General features: G+C 43.4%; 4 protein-coding genes across 4 annotated transcripts; 1 reads left to right on the top strand and 3 right to left on the bottom strand.

Moving 5' to 3' along the window:
• Positions 1 to 59: 59 nt before the first annotated feature.
• Positions 60 to 1394, top strand: EAF01_000880 (uncharacterized protein; the record flags this gene model as incomplete). The annotated part of the gene is made up of 2 exons (XM_038909130.1): positions 60 to 557; positions 624 to 1394. 2 exons carry the CDS (start codon positions 60 to 62, stop codon positions 1392 to 1394), a joined length of 1269 nt encoding a protein of 422 aa, XP_038776036.1.
• A 585-nt stretch (positions 1395 to 1979) lies between these two features.
• EAF01_000879 (uncharacterized protein) lies at positions 1980 to 3935 on the bottom strand (the record flags this gene model as incomplete). The annotated part of the gene is made up of 4 exons (XM_038909129.1): positions 1980 to 2661; positions 2747 to 3197; positions 3268 to 3747; positions 3818 to 3935. 4 exons carry the CDS (start codon positions 3933 to 3935, stop codon positions 1980 to 1982), a joined length of 1731 nt encoding a protein of 576 aa, XP_038776035.1.
• Positions 3936 to 5116: 1181 nt separating this feature from the next.
• EAF01_000878 (uncharacterized protein) lies at positions 5117 to 7241 on the bottom strand. The gene is made up of 4 exons (XM_038909128.1): positions 7088 to 7241; positions 6350 to 6851; positions 5789 to 6224; positions 5117 to 5724 (listed from the first exon to the last, which is right to left on the bottom strand). Exons 2-4 carry the CDS (start codon positions 6720 to 6722, stop codon positions 5361 to 5363), a joined length of 1173 nt encoding a protein of 390 aa, XP_038776034.1. The 5' UTR covers positions 6723 to 6851; positions 7088 to 7241; the 3' UTR covers positions 5117 to 5360.
• Positions 7242 to 7444: 203 nt separating this feature from the next.
• Positions 7445 to 11565, bottom strand: EAF01_000877 (uncharacterized protein). The gene is made up of 5 exons (XM_038909127.1): positions 10499 to 11565; positions 10288 to 10436; positions 9889 to 10219; positions 9029 to 9758; positions 7445 to 8980 (listed from the first exon to the last, which is right to left on the bottom strand). Exons 2-5 carry the CDS (start codon positions 10328 to 10330, stop codon positions 7955 to 7957), a joined length of 2130 nt encoding a protein of 709 aa, XP_038776033.1. The 5' UTR covers positions 10331 to 10436; positions 10499 to 11565; the 3' UTR covers positions 7445 to 7954.
• Positions 11566 to 15317: the final 3752 nt, after the last annotated feature.

Below are 15317 nucleotides of genomic sequence, written 5' to 3'. Positions count from 1 at the left end.
ATCCAGCCTCTATCTCTCTACTGTCTACTGTCTACAAGACTTTCATATCACATCACACCATGGCACCGTCCGCCGTCACCCCTCCAATCCTCACTCCCACCTCCCTCACCTTCCCCACATCAACCAACACAAACTCCTCCCTCAGCACCAACACTCCCAATTTCCACGGCTACGACCACATCACCTGGTACGTAGGAAATGCCAAACAAGCCGCCTCATACTACTGCACCCGTCTGGGCTTCCAAACCATCGCCTACAAGGGTCTCGAAACGGGTTCGCGCTATATCGCTTCGCATGTCGTTGCAAATGGCAAGATTCGTTTCGTCTTGACGTCGCCTGTAAAGGCATTCTCGGGACTTAAAGATGATGAACCGATTACGGAAAAGGAGAGAGAGTTGTTGAGAGAAATCTATGAACATCTCGAGAAGCATGGGGATGCGGTCAAGGATGTCGCGTTTGAAGTGGATGATGTGGCGAGTGTTTATTATAATGCGGTAAAGCAGGGTGCAGTGGGTGTGCAGAAACCTATCAAGGGAAAAGATGAAGATGGGGATGTTGTGAGTATTTTCTTTTTTATATCATTTTTGAGTCTTAATGATATATACTAATCCATACCCGTTCAGACAACCGCCATCATCCGCACCTACGGCGACACAACCCACACCCTCATTTCCCGCAACAACTACCGCGGTGTCTTCCTTACCGGCTACCGAGCCACCCCGGCCTCCAAACGCGATCCCCTGCACGCGCTCCTCCCCAGCATCCCCCTCGAAGCCATCGACCACTGCGTCGGCAACCAAGACTGGGGCGCCATGCAATCCGCCTGCGAATACTACGAAAAATGTCTCTCCTTCCACCGCTTCTGGTCCGTCGACGACTCGCAAATCAGCACCGCCCACTCCGCCCTCAACAGCATCGTCATGGCCTCCCCCAACAACGTTGTCAAGATGCCCATCAACGAGCCCGCCCCCGGTCTGCGCAAGAGCCAAATCGAGGAATACGTTGATTTTTACTCGGGTGCGGGGGTTCAACATATCGCGCTCCGTACCCCCGATATCATTACCGCGGTTTCGAATCTGCGTGCCCGTGGCGTGGAATTTATCTCAGTACCCGAAACGTACTATGAGACGATGAGAGAACGACTTGCGGATAAAAATGCGGGGATTAAATGGGAACTAAAGGAAGATTTCGAGGAGATTAGAAAATTGAATATCTTGATTGATTTTGACGAGGGAGGATATTTACTCCAACTCTTCACAAAACCATTGATGGATCGTCCGACGGTGTTTTTGGAAATCATTCAGAGAGAGGGATTTGATGGTTTTGGAGCGGGTAATTTCAAGAGTCTCTTTGAGGCCATTGAGAGGGAGCAGGAGGAGAGAGGAAATTTGTAGAGTGTGAGTGTTGGGTCATGCGGAATGATGAAGAGGTTGTTTGTAGATGGGTTGGGACAAGGATGCGTTGGTACACCTGCTTTCTTTAGGGGTCCGGAGTCTGGGATTTTGAGGGCATAATATTGCACCTTATGATTGATGATCACTACATACCAAGCATAGCGGGAGCGGAGTGACTGAACGGATGTCGGTGTGCATTTTCGGTTGGGCCCCTCTGAGTAGATAGTTATAGCGAATCCTATAATTTATCTTACATGCATACATACATTTATTCATTGATGGAGAGCCGAGTATAGTGATCTAGTATGTATATATGCGTTATAGCTATAGTCAGAATCTATCTTATGTACTAATACTACTGCATCAAGATCTGCCTATATGCAAATTGCATTGCAAAACATCGCAGCACTCTTCCCTGTAATCTTCAAATCTCGAAATAATACTCCCTATATCTTTTCCCTCTCATCCTCATCCCATATTCTACCGAAAAACTAACCTCAAAAATTCACATCGCGCGGCTCCTACACCCCTCGGCCCCCACAATAGCCGCCATCATCACCGTCACCCCATTCACCCGACTCCAACCTAAACCTCAGAATCCCTCTCTCTTCCCATCCCACTAGCAACATGCACCTCCTCATCCGGAAACCTAATAGTTCTCCCCTCCACCACCCCATCCAACATCCCAATCGGACTCACCTCCTCCCCATCCATCCCGATTCCACTCCCCGACACGCCCCTTGCAATTTCCGAACGAATCACGCTCCCCCCGATCCTATAAATCGGTTTCGAACTCGTTCCCGAACTCAAAGCTGGAGTCGAAATCGCACTTCCATGTGTCGTTCCACTTCCACTTGCATCTGTGCTAGCATTTCCTCTTCTCCTCTCTCTTAACACACCTGAGTTTGAGCTGTAAACTCTTGCTCCAATGGCCAGATTTGTTTGACTATTGCTTTGACTTGTGAATGCTCTGCTGAGTGTTCTAGGTAAGAAGAAGCCTAATTTGCCTAATGGTATCGAAAGTCCATGCACTACAATGCTACAAATTGTCAAGAACCAAACAACAACTGAGATAACCTCGGCTAGGTGTTCTGCATCTTCGCGCTGAACACCATCTACCGTGATGGTTTCGAGGAATTCGAGTGAGATATAAAGATAGAAGATAGCGCTAACTCCAATTGGTCCGAAGAACCCAACGAAAATAGCTTGACGTTTCTCCTCAATCTGAGGTATGAATTTATGCATTGCGAAGACAATTGGTAAACGTCTATTGAGTTGAGGTCAGTCTAGATTCCAACAAGTAGTTTCTGATCTTGAAATGCAGAAAGCTGCAAAGGGGAGAGATCGCTTACCTGAAAAGTAGTATCAAGACACCCAAGAATATCAACCGATAAATTGGAATAACGCTATTGGTAGCAAATGAAGCCCAAGGACAGATAGCTCCGAACCATATAAACACACTCAGATTCAGTAACATATCGATAGTAGGTTGAAGCGAATCATCTAGCGTTTCTAGACGAAACCAGTCATCCCAAGTAAAGACATTTCCAGCAATAAAACATGCCAAAACATCATCGCTACCAATCATACCACAAGTGCCCACAATGAATAGAGCTAAGGTGATAGCGAATACAAGGAAACTTTCCCGATCCACAAATTTCTTCTCTTCAGCCCAGTGAAGAAGTTCTTTGGCTATCCAGCCTACAGTAGCGCCGTAGACAATACTGAGGATAATAGTATAAACCCATGTTTCTCCAAACCAGAGACCCATAGCTTTAGAAGCACCTCCAGTTTGACCAGCGCCTACGACAAGATATCAGCATAAACACAGAATAAATAACGTAAAACAGAAAGTAATTGAAAACAAACTCACCACCTTCCCCTGTGTATTTGATCAAATACAACGCCAAAAACAAATACGGATATCCCAATCCATCATTCGCCCCACTCTCCGCCACAATAATCTTTTGTAACTCCTTTGGAATATTCTTATCCGCAAATTTTCCCTTGACAATACTGTTACTCAATACCGGATCGGTAGGCGTAATACATGCTCCAACAGCTAAGGCATGCAGAAACGACAAATTTGGAACCATTCCCCAGATTAATAGTGAACTCGAAAGCCACATTACAGTCATAATAGGACCAAGTAGGAGCGCGAGGGATCTCCATTCCAGCTTTAAATACCGGGAGGGTAATTGGACACCAGCAAGGACAAGTTGAACGCCTAGGACTAGACGAGAAAAGTCGAGGGTCGTTGCATTGAGATTTGCAAGAGAGCCCGTATAATCGAGGGGGCGAACAAAGTCTGCTGCATGTGGAGACATGGCAACACCAAAGAGAAGGGATATCACTGTTTAAATCCATATTAGCCATTGTCTTTCAATGAGAAGTGCAATGAGGGGGAAAGGGAGTAAACATACATGCTTCAGAAAGATAAAATTTCTCCTTGAACAAATAAGATACCAATCCAAACAAAGTAATGAATCCGCCAAGGATGGCACATACAATGTTGAAGTTGGAAGTCGAAAGAGTAGGCATCTTGGGCTATTCAATTCTGTCCTTTTCCTATCTTTTGAAGGCTCGTCTTCTCGATATATATCTTCGAATCGAACTGCAATTCGGCTTCTTTTCCTGCCAAGCCAAGCTAAGCTTGTGGGTTTACAACTCCGTATGTTGTGCCTGTGGTCTGCGAGCCCAATTGCAAGCCTTTGGATCTGCGAGACTTCCAATTCTCACTCAGTCTCCAATCCTCACTCAAACTCTCCTCTTCTGCACACAAAATATTCCTTTTCTTCCTCAACAGTGAGTCCGCAGAAACATCCGTCGTATTATCCCACGCCCGAATCGTCACTCTCACAATCCCTAAGAATGAATCTTCTCTTCAATCTCGAAGCCTCCTTAAGATCCCAAGCCTGTGTTATTGAATCATTGAAAACTTTCCCGTTTCTCGAAATATCGAATCTGGAAATGCCCGCCACCTTGTTCCGCGGAGCTTGTCCTGTAGATGTTTTCTTTCGATTTACTTTGTTGGCAATGGTAGGTAGATAGATTATATGAAGAATACAATCCTTATGTGGGCAAACAAATAGAGAATGTTCTCGGAATCACTTGTCGTGTGATTGATTGATGAATACGACCGTTTCATACAAACATGCAGAAGAGTGTGGTTGATCAAGAAATATGCAGATGAATTTATTTAGATATCGGTGAGATGGATGATTTTCTTTTATCCTTATCAAGAAACTGAACCCCTGCATTCAGCCATAGCCATGTGTGCTCACTCACCCCTCCACAGACCCTAGGCTATCAATGAGTATGAGGTGGGGGGCTCTATGAAACGAAACATATTATGAAGGTTGAAAACAACATGATGATAATGAATAACTACGTACTTCCTATATGATATTGTCCAAGTAATTTCATATATGATTCCATTTAGATTTGAAGATCATATATTGCAAAAAGAAGTACTAGGCGGTTAAAGATTTGAATGGTTATTGTCATTGTTATTGTCTTTGAAGTGTGAAGTGGTCTTTCATATTCCTATTAGTTCAGCCCTCAAACTCCTCCCTCTTCTTGTCCTTCCTAATGAAAAGTTTCACAACGTTGTGTGGAGGTTACATAGATGTGGATTGTTTGAATATCAACAATATACCATAAAAGTAGAAACAGTAGGAACCACTCATATTGACATTAATAATCAGGTATCACAAAAGTCGTTATTGGATAAATAAAATAGTAGCTGCCTACCCAAAGGCCCACGGAAACCAGTACACTAAACAATGGTATCATTTCATTTCATTATATGCCTTCCCTTTGCAGCTTGATATCCATATTCAAGGCCACGGTGAACGCAATCCTCTTTTCACTCCACACTTCATATCCGTGACATGAGGAGATGCACTTCCTAGAGATTCCAAGAATCGGCGAACTGCTAAATAAGAGGCTCAAACGACAAGCTCCTCACCGGTTCTTCTCCATTGCCCCCTTAACAGCCAACCTATCCGCCGCCACATTCCCCGGGTTCTCATCATGCCCCTTAACCCACGTCAAATTAGTCTGAGCCTTGCTTTTCGTTCTCTTATCAATAAGTGCCCTAATCTGCTTCACCAAGTCTTCATTCATGACTGATTTCCCCGTACTTGTCTTCCATCCATTTCGCTCCCAATTTTTATACCATACAGTCGCACAATTTATCGTGTAATTACTGTCTGTGATAATCTCAACGTTCTTATCTAATGGTACAGTCTCGAGGGCGCGGAGAGCGGCCGTGAGTTCGGCGCGTTGGTTAGTTTGAAGGGCACCTTCTAGGGGAGCCGAGATGTTTCTAGAGAAGTGGTTAGTATATTTGTGAAGGACTTTGAACAGAGAGCTCGGAGGAGAGAACATACCTTTCATCACCGTCCCCGAAGAAAACTCCATATCCAGCCACGGCCCCAACCTTTCCATTACCTCTACTACTACCATCCGTCCAGACCTTGACAGTGTCTCCTTTAATGAATTCCTGCGCTTTCTCCTCCACCGTAACCTTGTCCTTCCCCTTCACCACTTTCTTCCCACTCTCCTCTTTTCCTGACCCCGTCTTAACCTTCTTATTAGTCTTTCCGCCTTCTCTCACAAACTCCTCTGCCTCCTCTCTCGTAGTAAACTTCTTATATTTTGGCCCCTTGACCCCATCAATTTGCTTTTTCGCATCTGCCCACTCCTCGTAAATCCCTGTTTCATGTCCCACGGCCACAGCATAAAATTTATCTCCCTTTGAAGGTTTCGCTGGATTTTTGCCCGCTACAAATGCTTCTGCATCCGATTGTGTTGAAAATGATTTATCTGCGGGAACATCATGAGTTAACTTTGTTTTTCTTTCGGCACAATTCAAAGATACACAAAAATATTTCCCATCCAGCCTATCTCTAAGCTCCGTTCCTAAAAACAAAATGAGAAAGCAAACTTACACATAGCTCCTCCAAAACCCGTAATCTGCTCCTTACAATCCTCCCAATCAGTAAAAACGCCCGTTTTCTTCCCTTTTCTGACTGCGTAATACTTCTGCGCACCATTCGATCCTCCCTTATCCTTTCCCTCTCCGTCTTTATCCTCTCTAAACTTTCTCTTCCTCGGAGCTGGAGGCATTATAAGATTGCTCAAACCTGTCGAGCGTCTCGAATTTTCCAACTCGATCAAATTTCCAATTTCTTCAAGCAACAATATTCCCTGTCTCAAAATATCCTGTCGTGTTTCTGTTGTAGGACTTGAAATTTCTGGTAATGTTCTATTCTTCTTCTCTGATTTAGTGATGCAATATTGAGCTGTATGTGCTCTGGACATATAAGTACACTTCCTCAAAAAGGCCTTCCGAATAAAGATTCCAGGAGATTCGAATTGGCAACGACAAGTTGCAAAAGGTCTCGGTCGAATGCGAAGTAAACCATATGTGAAAGAGCTAGGAATCTTTATCTGCCAAATGCCGAATCAATCCAGTCAGTCAATGAGTTTTGAGGAGAGACAAGACGGAACAGGAAAAATGATAACAGAAGGAGATGAAACAAAGATGAAAGAGAATAACTTTTGTTTGTTGAATTCTGGATGCGGCCAGAGTGAAAAAGCAAGGTGGAATTACGCTGTAAAAAAGCATTCAATGTAGGGCAAGACAGTGCTCTCTGGGGAGCTATCGCAAAGCACAAGAAACCTACGGTAAATATTGAACGTAGTCAACCTGTCTGTAGACTCTCAAATAACATTTGCCAACCTTAATTGTATCCAGTACAGCACAGCGAGCAAAACAAAACAAAAAGAGAGTGTGTGAGAAGTAATTATCTCAATGTTTAAATTGCAGTATGTACTGAAAGTGTGGTTGCGACCCTGTGCAAGGGGTTGAAGAAATGACGCGCGGGGAAGGGGTCCGGCCGGATAAACCGACTGTTAGTACACTTAAGAGCTTCTAGGATCGTTGCAAGGCAAGGAGAGATTGTAATCAGATCAATACATATATCTATTCAAGTAGTAATAATCACAGCCATTTCGAACAACCAGGGGTTTTTCTAATTAGAACATTTGAACCCATGAAAATGGTATTTTCATTTTCGTTTTTATATTTCGATTTTACTCGCTTTGCAGAGATCTCTATTCCTCTATTTCAGTCTTGCTGTACAAAAGTAGTCCGACCTTCCATCTATTGCAGGTTCGCTCTTAAAACGCAAGACCAAAGCCAATCTTTTGGATATCCGCAGAAGTGTAGTAAACGCTGAAGCAATTCATCCATCATAAAGAGTAGAAAGGGGCCTCTGCCGACTCCAGAAATCTGTTCCTATTCTTGTGCACACCTCAACCACATTTACTTCCGCATTTCTGAATCCGATACCAGTTCCAATCTCCCAATTGTTGTTACAAATCATCAATTTCCCGAAAATCAAAACCCAAACTCCCAATCGGTAACAAGACCTCGCTATGCAGTGCAACGCAAACTCATCCCAAATGATAAAAACTCCGGAAACCCCTCGTATGTTACATCCCTGCTCGTATTCTAGCTGTCCTCTTCGCCATCCATAGACAAATAAAGTTTAATTGCCTTTCTCTGTCTCTTTCCTTGGTTTGTAGTTTGGTAACTCATCAAACCATTGTTGTTGTTCATTGTATCTGTATGCATGGAATTCAATGCCGTAAGGTTTTGGTTCAATAGCGTAGAGCATTCCCAAGGGAACATCCAAGTCTGCAATATCGTCTCTGGTGAGATCCATGAAGTAAGCCATCAAAACCCGGGCAACAGATCGGTGTCCGATGATAAGGACATGATCTGTGATACGTTCGAGTTCTCGAACCATATCCCTGAGTCGACTGATGACTTGCAAATAACCTTCACCTCCAACTCCGGGATATATGTAGTGTAATTTGTCTTTTGCTCGCTTCTCATACTCGTCCGGAAAGCGCTGTTCGATTTCCTTGTAGGTCAATCCTTCGAAAGAACCTGCATTCAGCTCATTCAACATCTCCCAATTCTTAACATCATAATCCTCGTCCATCTCAAAATGCTCTGCCGTTTGGATACTTCTCTTGAGCATCGAAGTCCATACACAGAAGTTCTTCTCATCCAGTTCTCCCATGATGTCTGGATAGGGCGGCGTTCTGACAGCTTCGCCTCCTGGAGGATACTTTGCACTTTCAATGGCTGATTGCTGCTGCTCAAAAAGCCATTGTCTTCGACTGTTTGTAATGAAGTTGTGAAGGACTCGGGCATATTGTTGTCCTTCTCCTGTGAGATCAGAATCACCACCAAGCTTGCCAACTTTGTTATCGTTGGATTTTCCGTGTCGTGTGATCCAAATCTGTCTGGGGGAGAGGTTGAATGTCGACAAATATGAAGCTATGCCTCCTGTCAAGAAGCCCTTTAGTTGATAATGAATAACCTTTCGTCCGACATCTATCATCTTGATGTACTGCATATGATTATCTTCTTCGTACTTTCCCAATGGAACGTATGCGCTTTCATAAGCAGCGACTCGTAATTTGAAGTCCCTCAAAGATGATTCTGGATCTTTGTCCTTGTAATCGGGGCCTCGGAGCTTCAACCGCATGTTTGCCTCGAGCAGCTAGAAGATGTTTAGTCAGGGATCTTCAGAAGAATATGATATACGTACACTCTCATCCTCGCAAACGCTCTCTATAAAGAGAATACCGAGCTTTGGCTCTCTAAACTTGACGTGATCAAAGAGAAGTTTGCGACGCTCAATAGTGCTGTTTGTAGCATCCAAGATACCAACAGCGCCATTTCCCAACAAGAGGAAATCCAAAAGCTCATCTAATGTGGCCATGGCTACCTGCTCTCTGATCAAAGCCGCCTTGGAATTCATTGGATCAAAGAAATTGGCTGATTGATCCATAGTTTCTGGGTTTGGCGATCCGGTGGAAGTTTTCTTCGTCTCAGAACCTTTGGTTTCTTGGGTCGGATCCACGCCGTTCAAAATCATGTGAGCAGCCTGTGTAGGGGCATCTATAACGCCAGAACTGGAACCAGTGCGACTTGGTTGACTTGGAACAGATGGCCGATGGGCCGATTCCTGTTTCTTCAGTGGTGTGCCGTTTGACGGCCGCGGTTTTCCAGCTGCGACACGACGTCGATTTCCAACATTGAAAATCTTAGTCTCATGTTGCTGCCATGACAAATATCTTTGGATTTTCTTCGTAATATATGATTTTCCACGAGCGGGCAATCCTACCATAATGACCACCAATTTTGAAGCGACATCTCGTTGTGCAATTTTACCATCAGGGGACACGCGAGATCTGGTCATGCCGGGAATGTTGAGAGTGGTAGCAGGAGCTCGAACTCGGGGGGTTGTAGTGCCAGAATTCTGTCTTAGTGGGAGACTGTACCAATGTCAGTTTAAGGTTCGTGAAAATTTTGTTGAGATCTTTGCGCCCAGGGAATTTCATGAACATTCCATATAACATTGTTCAATGACGGAAAGGGAGCCGATGAGAATGGAGATAGACTGACATTCTTGGACTGCTTTGAGCAGTTGAAGGGCCACTTGGGAGGGGTGTGTCAGAGGGAGGATGACCAACTCCCTCGGTGACTCCATCGCTAGTCATACCGAATTTCTCGTGAAAATTTCTGTTGAAAACTGGAGGTACAACAGATGGCGGAAGTGTGATATGGTTGTCGAGTTGTGGGTTGCAAACGGCAAAATCGCGTTCGAGGATGATGTTGCCAGGAAATGTAGTGAGGGGCTGAGAAGAAGGTTTTGGAGGTGGATGCATTGCGGTACAATTGTTAAAAACCGCCGCTTTCGCGATCTGAGAAAGTTGGGACTGACGTCGATATTCCGCTGCAAGTGGAGCGTTAGTGGATATAGAATAATCCATGAGAAATTATGGAAGATGGTGGGTGGCATACACGATAAAAAGTCCTGGGGCGCTGCATGAATGGCTGAAGGCATTTAATAATTCTCAAGCGTTCCCAATTTTGAGGAAGGCAAGCAGGCAAAGGACCTAAATTAATCTAATCAAGACTCTTTTTTTATTTAGCTTTCAGTAGTTTGAGGTCTAAAAAGGAATTATGTCGGTACTATTCAAGGGTTTCTGGGAAGGTTTAAGCTGGAACTAACCTTTTTCTTCTTCTTTTTCTCCCACGATGGTTGACAAGTATTTATGACCAAACTCTTTTTCGATCAACACTTGGGGTACTCGTGATAGTAAATGGGATCTGTGGTCCACCTGTGAGGATGGAGAGCAGAGTGATGGCAAGTTGAGAAGGTCCTGGTTGAGTCGTGGTCAAGCACAGAAGGTAGGAGAACTGGGAAGTGTGTACGAGAGTGTGGATGTAAGTACTCGGTATGAATCTCCGAGTCGATTCGAAATTCACAATGGGATCGAAGTTGGATGAGGGCTTTGGAAATGAGAAGTGGTGGTGGTAGCGGTAGTAGTGGTAGAAGAGCTTCGTAGAAGAGTAAAGAAAAAACAAGTGGTGATAGTAATCAATGAATGCAAAGTTATGAAGAAAGAAAAAAATGAAGAAAAAATACACAGATATGATTAGATATGAGAGGTAGCAGTTGACTTCTTCGTAATGTAAACAAAATTGAACCAATTCTCCTTCCAATTCTTTTGAGGTTGAGGCAGGATTATGACCTCGATATCAAGTTTCCATCTGGTGCTCGGAAAGCCGAATCCAGAATATCACTACCCGTTTCGCAGGTGTAAAATCCGTCTCGATAAGACTTTCTGGAAAGCCTATCAGTAAAACACTACACGCACTAGACTAGCCTTGGAAAGTCTTGGAAATGCAGGGCAAAGAAACAAACCAGGGATGGATCACAGAAAAGATGAGGCTAAATGCAGCAATGGGTGATGGCCCATGGGAAGGGGAGAGTTGATGTGGTATGTTGCAAGGGTAGCTCAACTTCTTGGAATCGATTCGATTAATGATGTGGTAAATTGGTGAAGTGGGGAGGGAGATGTGGAGTGAAGCTAGAAGTTGAAGACTGAAGTGAGGGAGCGGCAAGAAGGCTCCAGAGTTATATCTGCGGACTTTACTTATTTGTTCTGGTGGTAACGTTATACATAGGGAGGTATTAGGGAGGTGGGTAGTAGGTGAGCGAGTAGGTTTGTGCGACAGTCTGCTGACTGGAAGATCAGGATATTGTGTTGATATATCTTAGTTGAGAGATTGATGATGATGTACCCGTACCGTATTGTGAAGAATGCAATTTGATATGATATGATATGATATGATATAATGGTGATATGATCGGACAAACAGCCTCTTCCCTATTGTGTCTTCAATCTCATCCTGTCTGATACCAATATGAATACTCGGGTATTACTCAAGTGTACACAACCGCCGTGACATCTATCGCCTTGACACTTCACCATGTAATATCAATCATTGAAAGAATGAATCTAGAAACTTTGGCTTCCAAACAGCTGAAAGATGAAGGTTACAGCGGCTTATTGCAGACCAAACAAAGAAACCCACAAAATTCTATTCCTTCCATCCTTTACGACCATTTCATCATCAGTATCCGTCCTCCTGATCCATCTTACATCTTCACCCCCATCTCCGGGGGAAAGCATCGTATGGAGTTTTGTCTGTACACCGCATGAAAGAGCATTCACCGGCTGAAAATTAGTACAGAATTGGGCATTGCTTGAACATGGCCAATAATGCACACAGCGTGCCCTTTGCGACCCATTTCATAGGTTCGAAGAATCAATGCAGGGTTAAATTATCACCAAACATTCTTCAGATAACTGCCCAAAAACACAGCCTCATCAATCGATATCATCCTACTTATGAGCCTATTGGCCTTCTTGAGATAAACGCGCGCACCACCGATCCATAATTCACAAAGAGTAGAAAGGACATTTGATAGGTAAGATTACCTATTCTCAGATCCATCCTAATAAGATGCTCAGCCATGTTGCAATAAGCGTCACATCCACAATCCAAGAAGACTACAACACAATGTATTTTGTTTTGTTGAGAGATAAGGATTTTCTGAAGTCTTGATTTGGATTTGAATTTTAATCATACATCCATCCATAATAGTAGAAACAATTATGTTTCAGTGCCCAGATACCTACATACTTGTCCGCAATCAACAGTCTCAGACAAAACCACTTTGAGACTTCAGTTGTGGGGGGAAGGGCCAGCAGCCTTGACATATTCATGTCAGATCTACCCTTGATGACTACTTCGTATATGCTCTATACTAGATATGTATGGATGGCCAGTATTAGCACAGCAGCCAAATGATCTTTGCGCAAAGTTATAAATAAATAATAGATTGCAAACAATAAGGGTTACCAGGGAATTCTTCGGTACTCACCCAACCTGCCTCGAACTCTCCCCCTCCGGTCTTGGGAGTCTCTGCCCAGCCCCCATATCCAAACATCGCATCGCCCTTTCTCCAAACACGCAAATTTCGATCTTCATCTTGGTATCGCAGTCGCAAGCAGATCAGATCCGTATCGCTGCATAGCAAAAGAATCATCTCACACGCGGAAGCCCGGTCCGGACTTGGCAATGTCTTCAAATCTAGATATGGTCGGCCGGCCAAGACGGAAATTGTTGGTAAATGACCGTGTGCTTATTAGTGTACAACAAACATTTGGATGTTGTCGATAGTCTTGTGAAGGAAACTTTGGTGCTGCTAATATTGATTTTATCTCGGCGAACTCAAAAATCCGGATTTTGAGGCGGAAGGAGACGTGGTCAAGGTCGCATCTCAAATATTGGCAGTCAAAGCCAAGCGTGATTCAGACCGAAATTCCCGCCAGAAATTGAAATGGCAGATGAGGTGATGAGCAGGAGAGGCGGAAGTATTGGTAGCCTCGTAAGTGGCAGTGAGTGCATGTTACATTCAGCGATCTTGCGGGTAGGCCTCCGAGTCCTCTTCCGGTACTTGCAATGCAACATACGCGTTACGACACGGTCATGTGTCACCATACAAATGCTTCTTCTCTCGCTTTCACTCAGCCTTGTGTTTAGTTTTCATATCATTCGTGTAGGCGCCGTCAAGGATAATCGCCTTGGCTAGACTTTGTGGAGATGCGCACAACATACTTCATAATCACCATCGTCACCAGGTATCACTTCAGTCCGGTAGCCGGTATTGATGTGAAGTTGTTGAGTTGTCACAACTTAAAGCTGGAGCACCTGCAGCCTGCCAGTCATCGGGAAGCTGAGTGAGAAGAACCTCAAGGAGGTCAAATGAGTTTATTATTCAAAGTCTCCGAAAGGAAAAAAGTCGTGCGGAATCCCCATAAACTTCTCAGCAAAATCGAATTTGCAATTCCGGGGACTCCGAAACTCGGTGTGGAGTTTGGGGAACACAGTAGGTCAATCTCCTGTATACAACGAACTCATCCATTTTCAGAAACGAAAAGGATATTCTTCCGGTTAGGTTGTACTTGGTTGAGGATTCGGTTGGGAAAAGGTAAGGTGATGATTGTTCGGAAACTTACACTACCTTTCAAATATGGAAGTTGTAGGCCAAAAATATTATGTAGGTACCTGTACAAAGTGTCGTGTGCTTCAATATTTCATGACTTGATGAGTATTATTGAGACACCGAATATCTCGGGGTGTACATCGTACAGTATGCTTCTGATACCCGGGTCCATCTTCCACTTCATTGTTATATCAAATTCAAGATACACATGGCCAAATTGATTGAGAGATCGAAAATATAAAGTAAGGATGCCGTTGATAAAGCTTTCGTGTCTCAATACATCGTCTGCATCAAAGAATTGATTGTAAATGCAAAGCACAATATTGATAAGCACATAATGAAATGGGCGTAAAAATGAAACAGCGATAAAGATCTTGTTATTCCGAGAATTAGATTCAAAAATTTGGATATTTATCTCTATATCATGCAATAAAGCACATGATACCTACATATATCAGCATAGCTTAGCTATAGATAGACTGAATCGATTAAGAATCTACTACTACTACTACTACTACCTACATACATACATATATGTTCTCCTCTCCTCGCAGCTCTTCCCATAGACACCTAAGTAGGAGTCGATGAGGATCTCGACCCTCCAAATCGAGACTGGCTACTGTAACCACAATACAGATATCCTCTAAGTATACTAGTCAGATATATGTGTTGTATCCAGTTGTCCGAAAAACATGATCCAAAGACATGGTATCAGATCAGAGAATGTGATTTTTTCCACCCTCACCCCAATGTCACGAAAAATCAGTATTCAATCTAAGGGGGACAATCTAGGGGGATTATCTGGGAGTATCATCTAGTAATTATATAATCATCTCTCCTTCTATCCCAACTCTCCAAAAGACATATAAGTCATATCCTCTTCCTCTCTCGCTCTCCCCTCTATCCAATCCCTCAAAGCCCCACGGAGTACATGAATTATAACCAAAACAAACAAGTTACCCAGCGAATCCCAACAGAACACAATCCGATGAATCTCTTTCTTTTTCCGTAGAAATCGATACTGATATCGTTGTTCTGAGATATACTCACAATCTAGTCGCGAGAACTTACAAAGTGGGAAGAGGGAAAGTGTGTTGTTTGTCTTGTGGCTTGAAAGGATGTTTTAGTAATGTTACATTTTGGGGTGGAAATGGAAATGGAAATGGAAATGGAATAAGGAATGATATATATACTCGAGTATATATATAGGAGACGAGATGGGAATTTAAAATGAAATTTGCAAGAGGAGGTTATGGTCATTGGTATTGGTATTAGTTTGGTATTAGTATTGACATCAATACCGCGATTCATCATGAAAAAAAAGGATTCCTAAGAAAGAGAAGAGAAGAGAAGAAGGAAGAGAGTATTATATTCATCTATCAGGATGTCTTTTATCCAGAGAGATTCATCGGTGGATTAGGTGGTGAGCGAGTATGTTGAATTATAATGTAGCTTATATATTTACATAATA

This window comes from Botrytis porri (assembly GCF_014898465.1).
Source record: "Botrytis porri strain MUCL 3234 chromosome Unknown BPOR_001, whole genome shotgun sequence".
NCBI classification, from domain to species: domain Eukaryota; kingdom Fungi; phylum Ascomycota; class Leotiomycetes; order Helotiales; family Sclerotiniaceae; genus Botrytis; species Botrytis porri.
The sequence above is the reverse complement of the archived record's forward strand: the minus strand, read 5'-3'. Positions and strand labels throughout refer to the sequence as shown.

Excerpts from the sequence above, each read along its gene's own strand:
- EAF01_000878 (XM_038909128.1), bottom strand. The coding sequence starts at position 6,722 with ATGTCCAGAGCACATACAGCTCAATATTGCATCACTAAATCAGAGAAG. Across the intron at positions 6,225-6,349 it reads GGGTTTTGGAGGAGCTATGT|ATAAATCATTTTCAACACAA; the intron begins GTAAGTTTGCTT and ends ATGTTCCCGCAG. Across the intron at positions 5,725-5,788 it reads TTCGGGGACGGTGATGAAAG|AAACATCTCGGCTCCCCTAG; the intron begins GTATGTTCTCTC and ends CCACTTCTCTAG.
- EAF01_000877 (XM_038909127.1), bottom strand. The coding sequence starts at position 10,330 with ATGCCTTCAGCCATTCATGCAGCGCCCCAGGACTTTTTATCGT. Across the intron at positions 9,759-9,888 it reads GCTCAAAGCAGTCCAAGAAT|TCTCCCACTAAGACAGAATT; the intron begins GTCAGTCTATCT and ends ACATTGGTACAG. Across the intron at positions 8,981-9,028 it reads GCGTTTGCGAGGATGAGAGT|CTGCTCGAGGCAAACATGCG; the intron begins GTACGTATATCA and ends AACATCTTCTAG.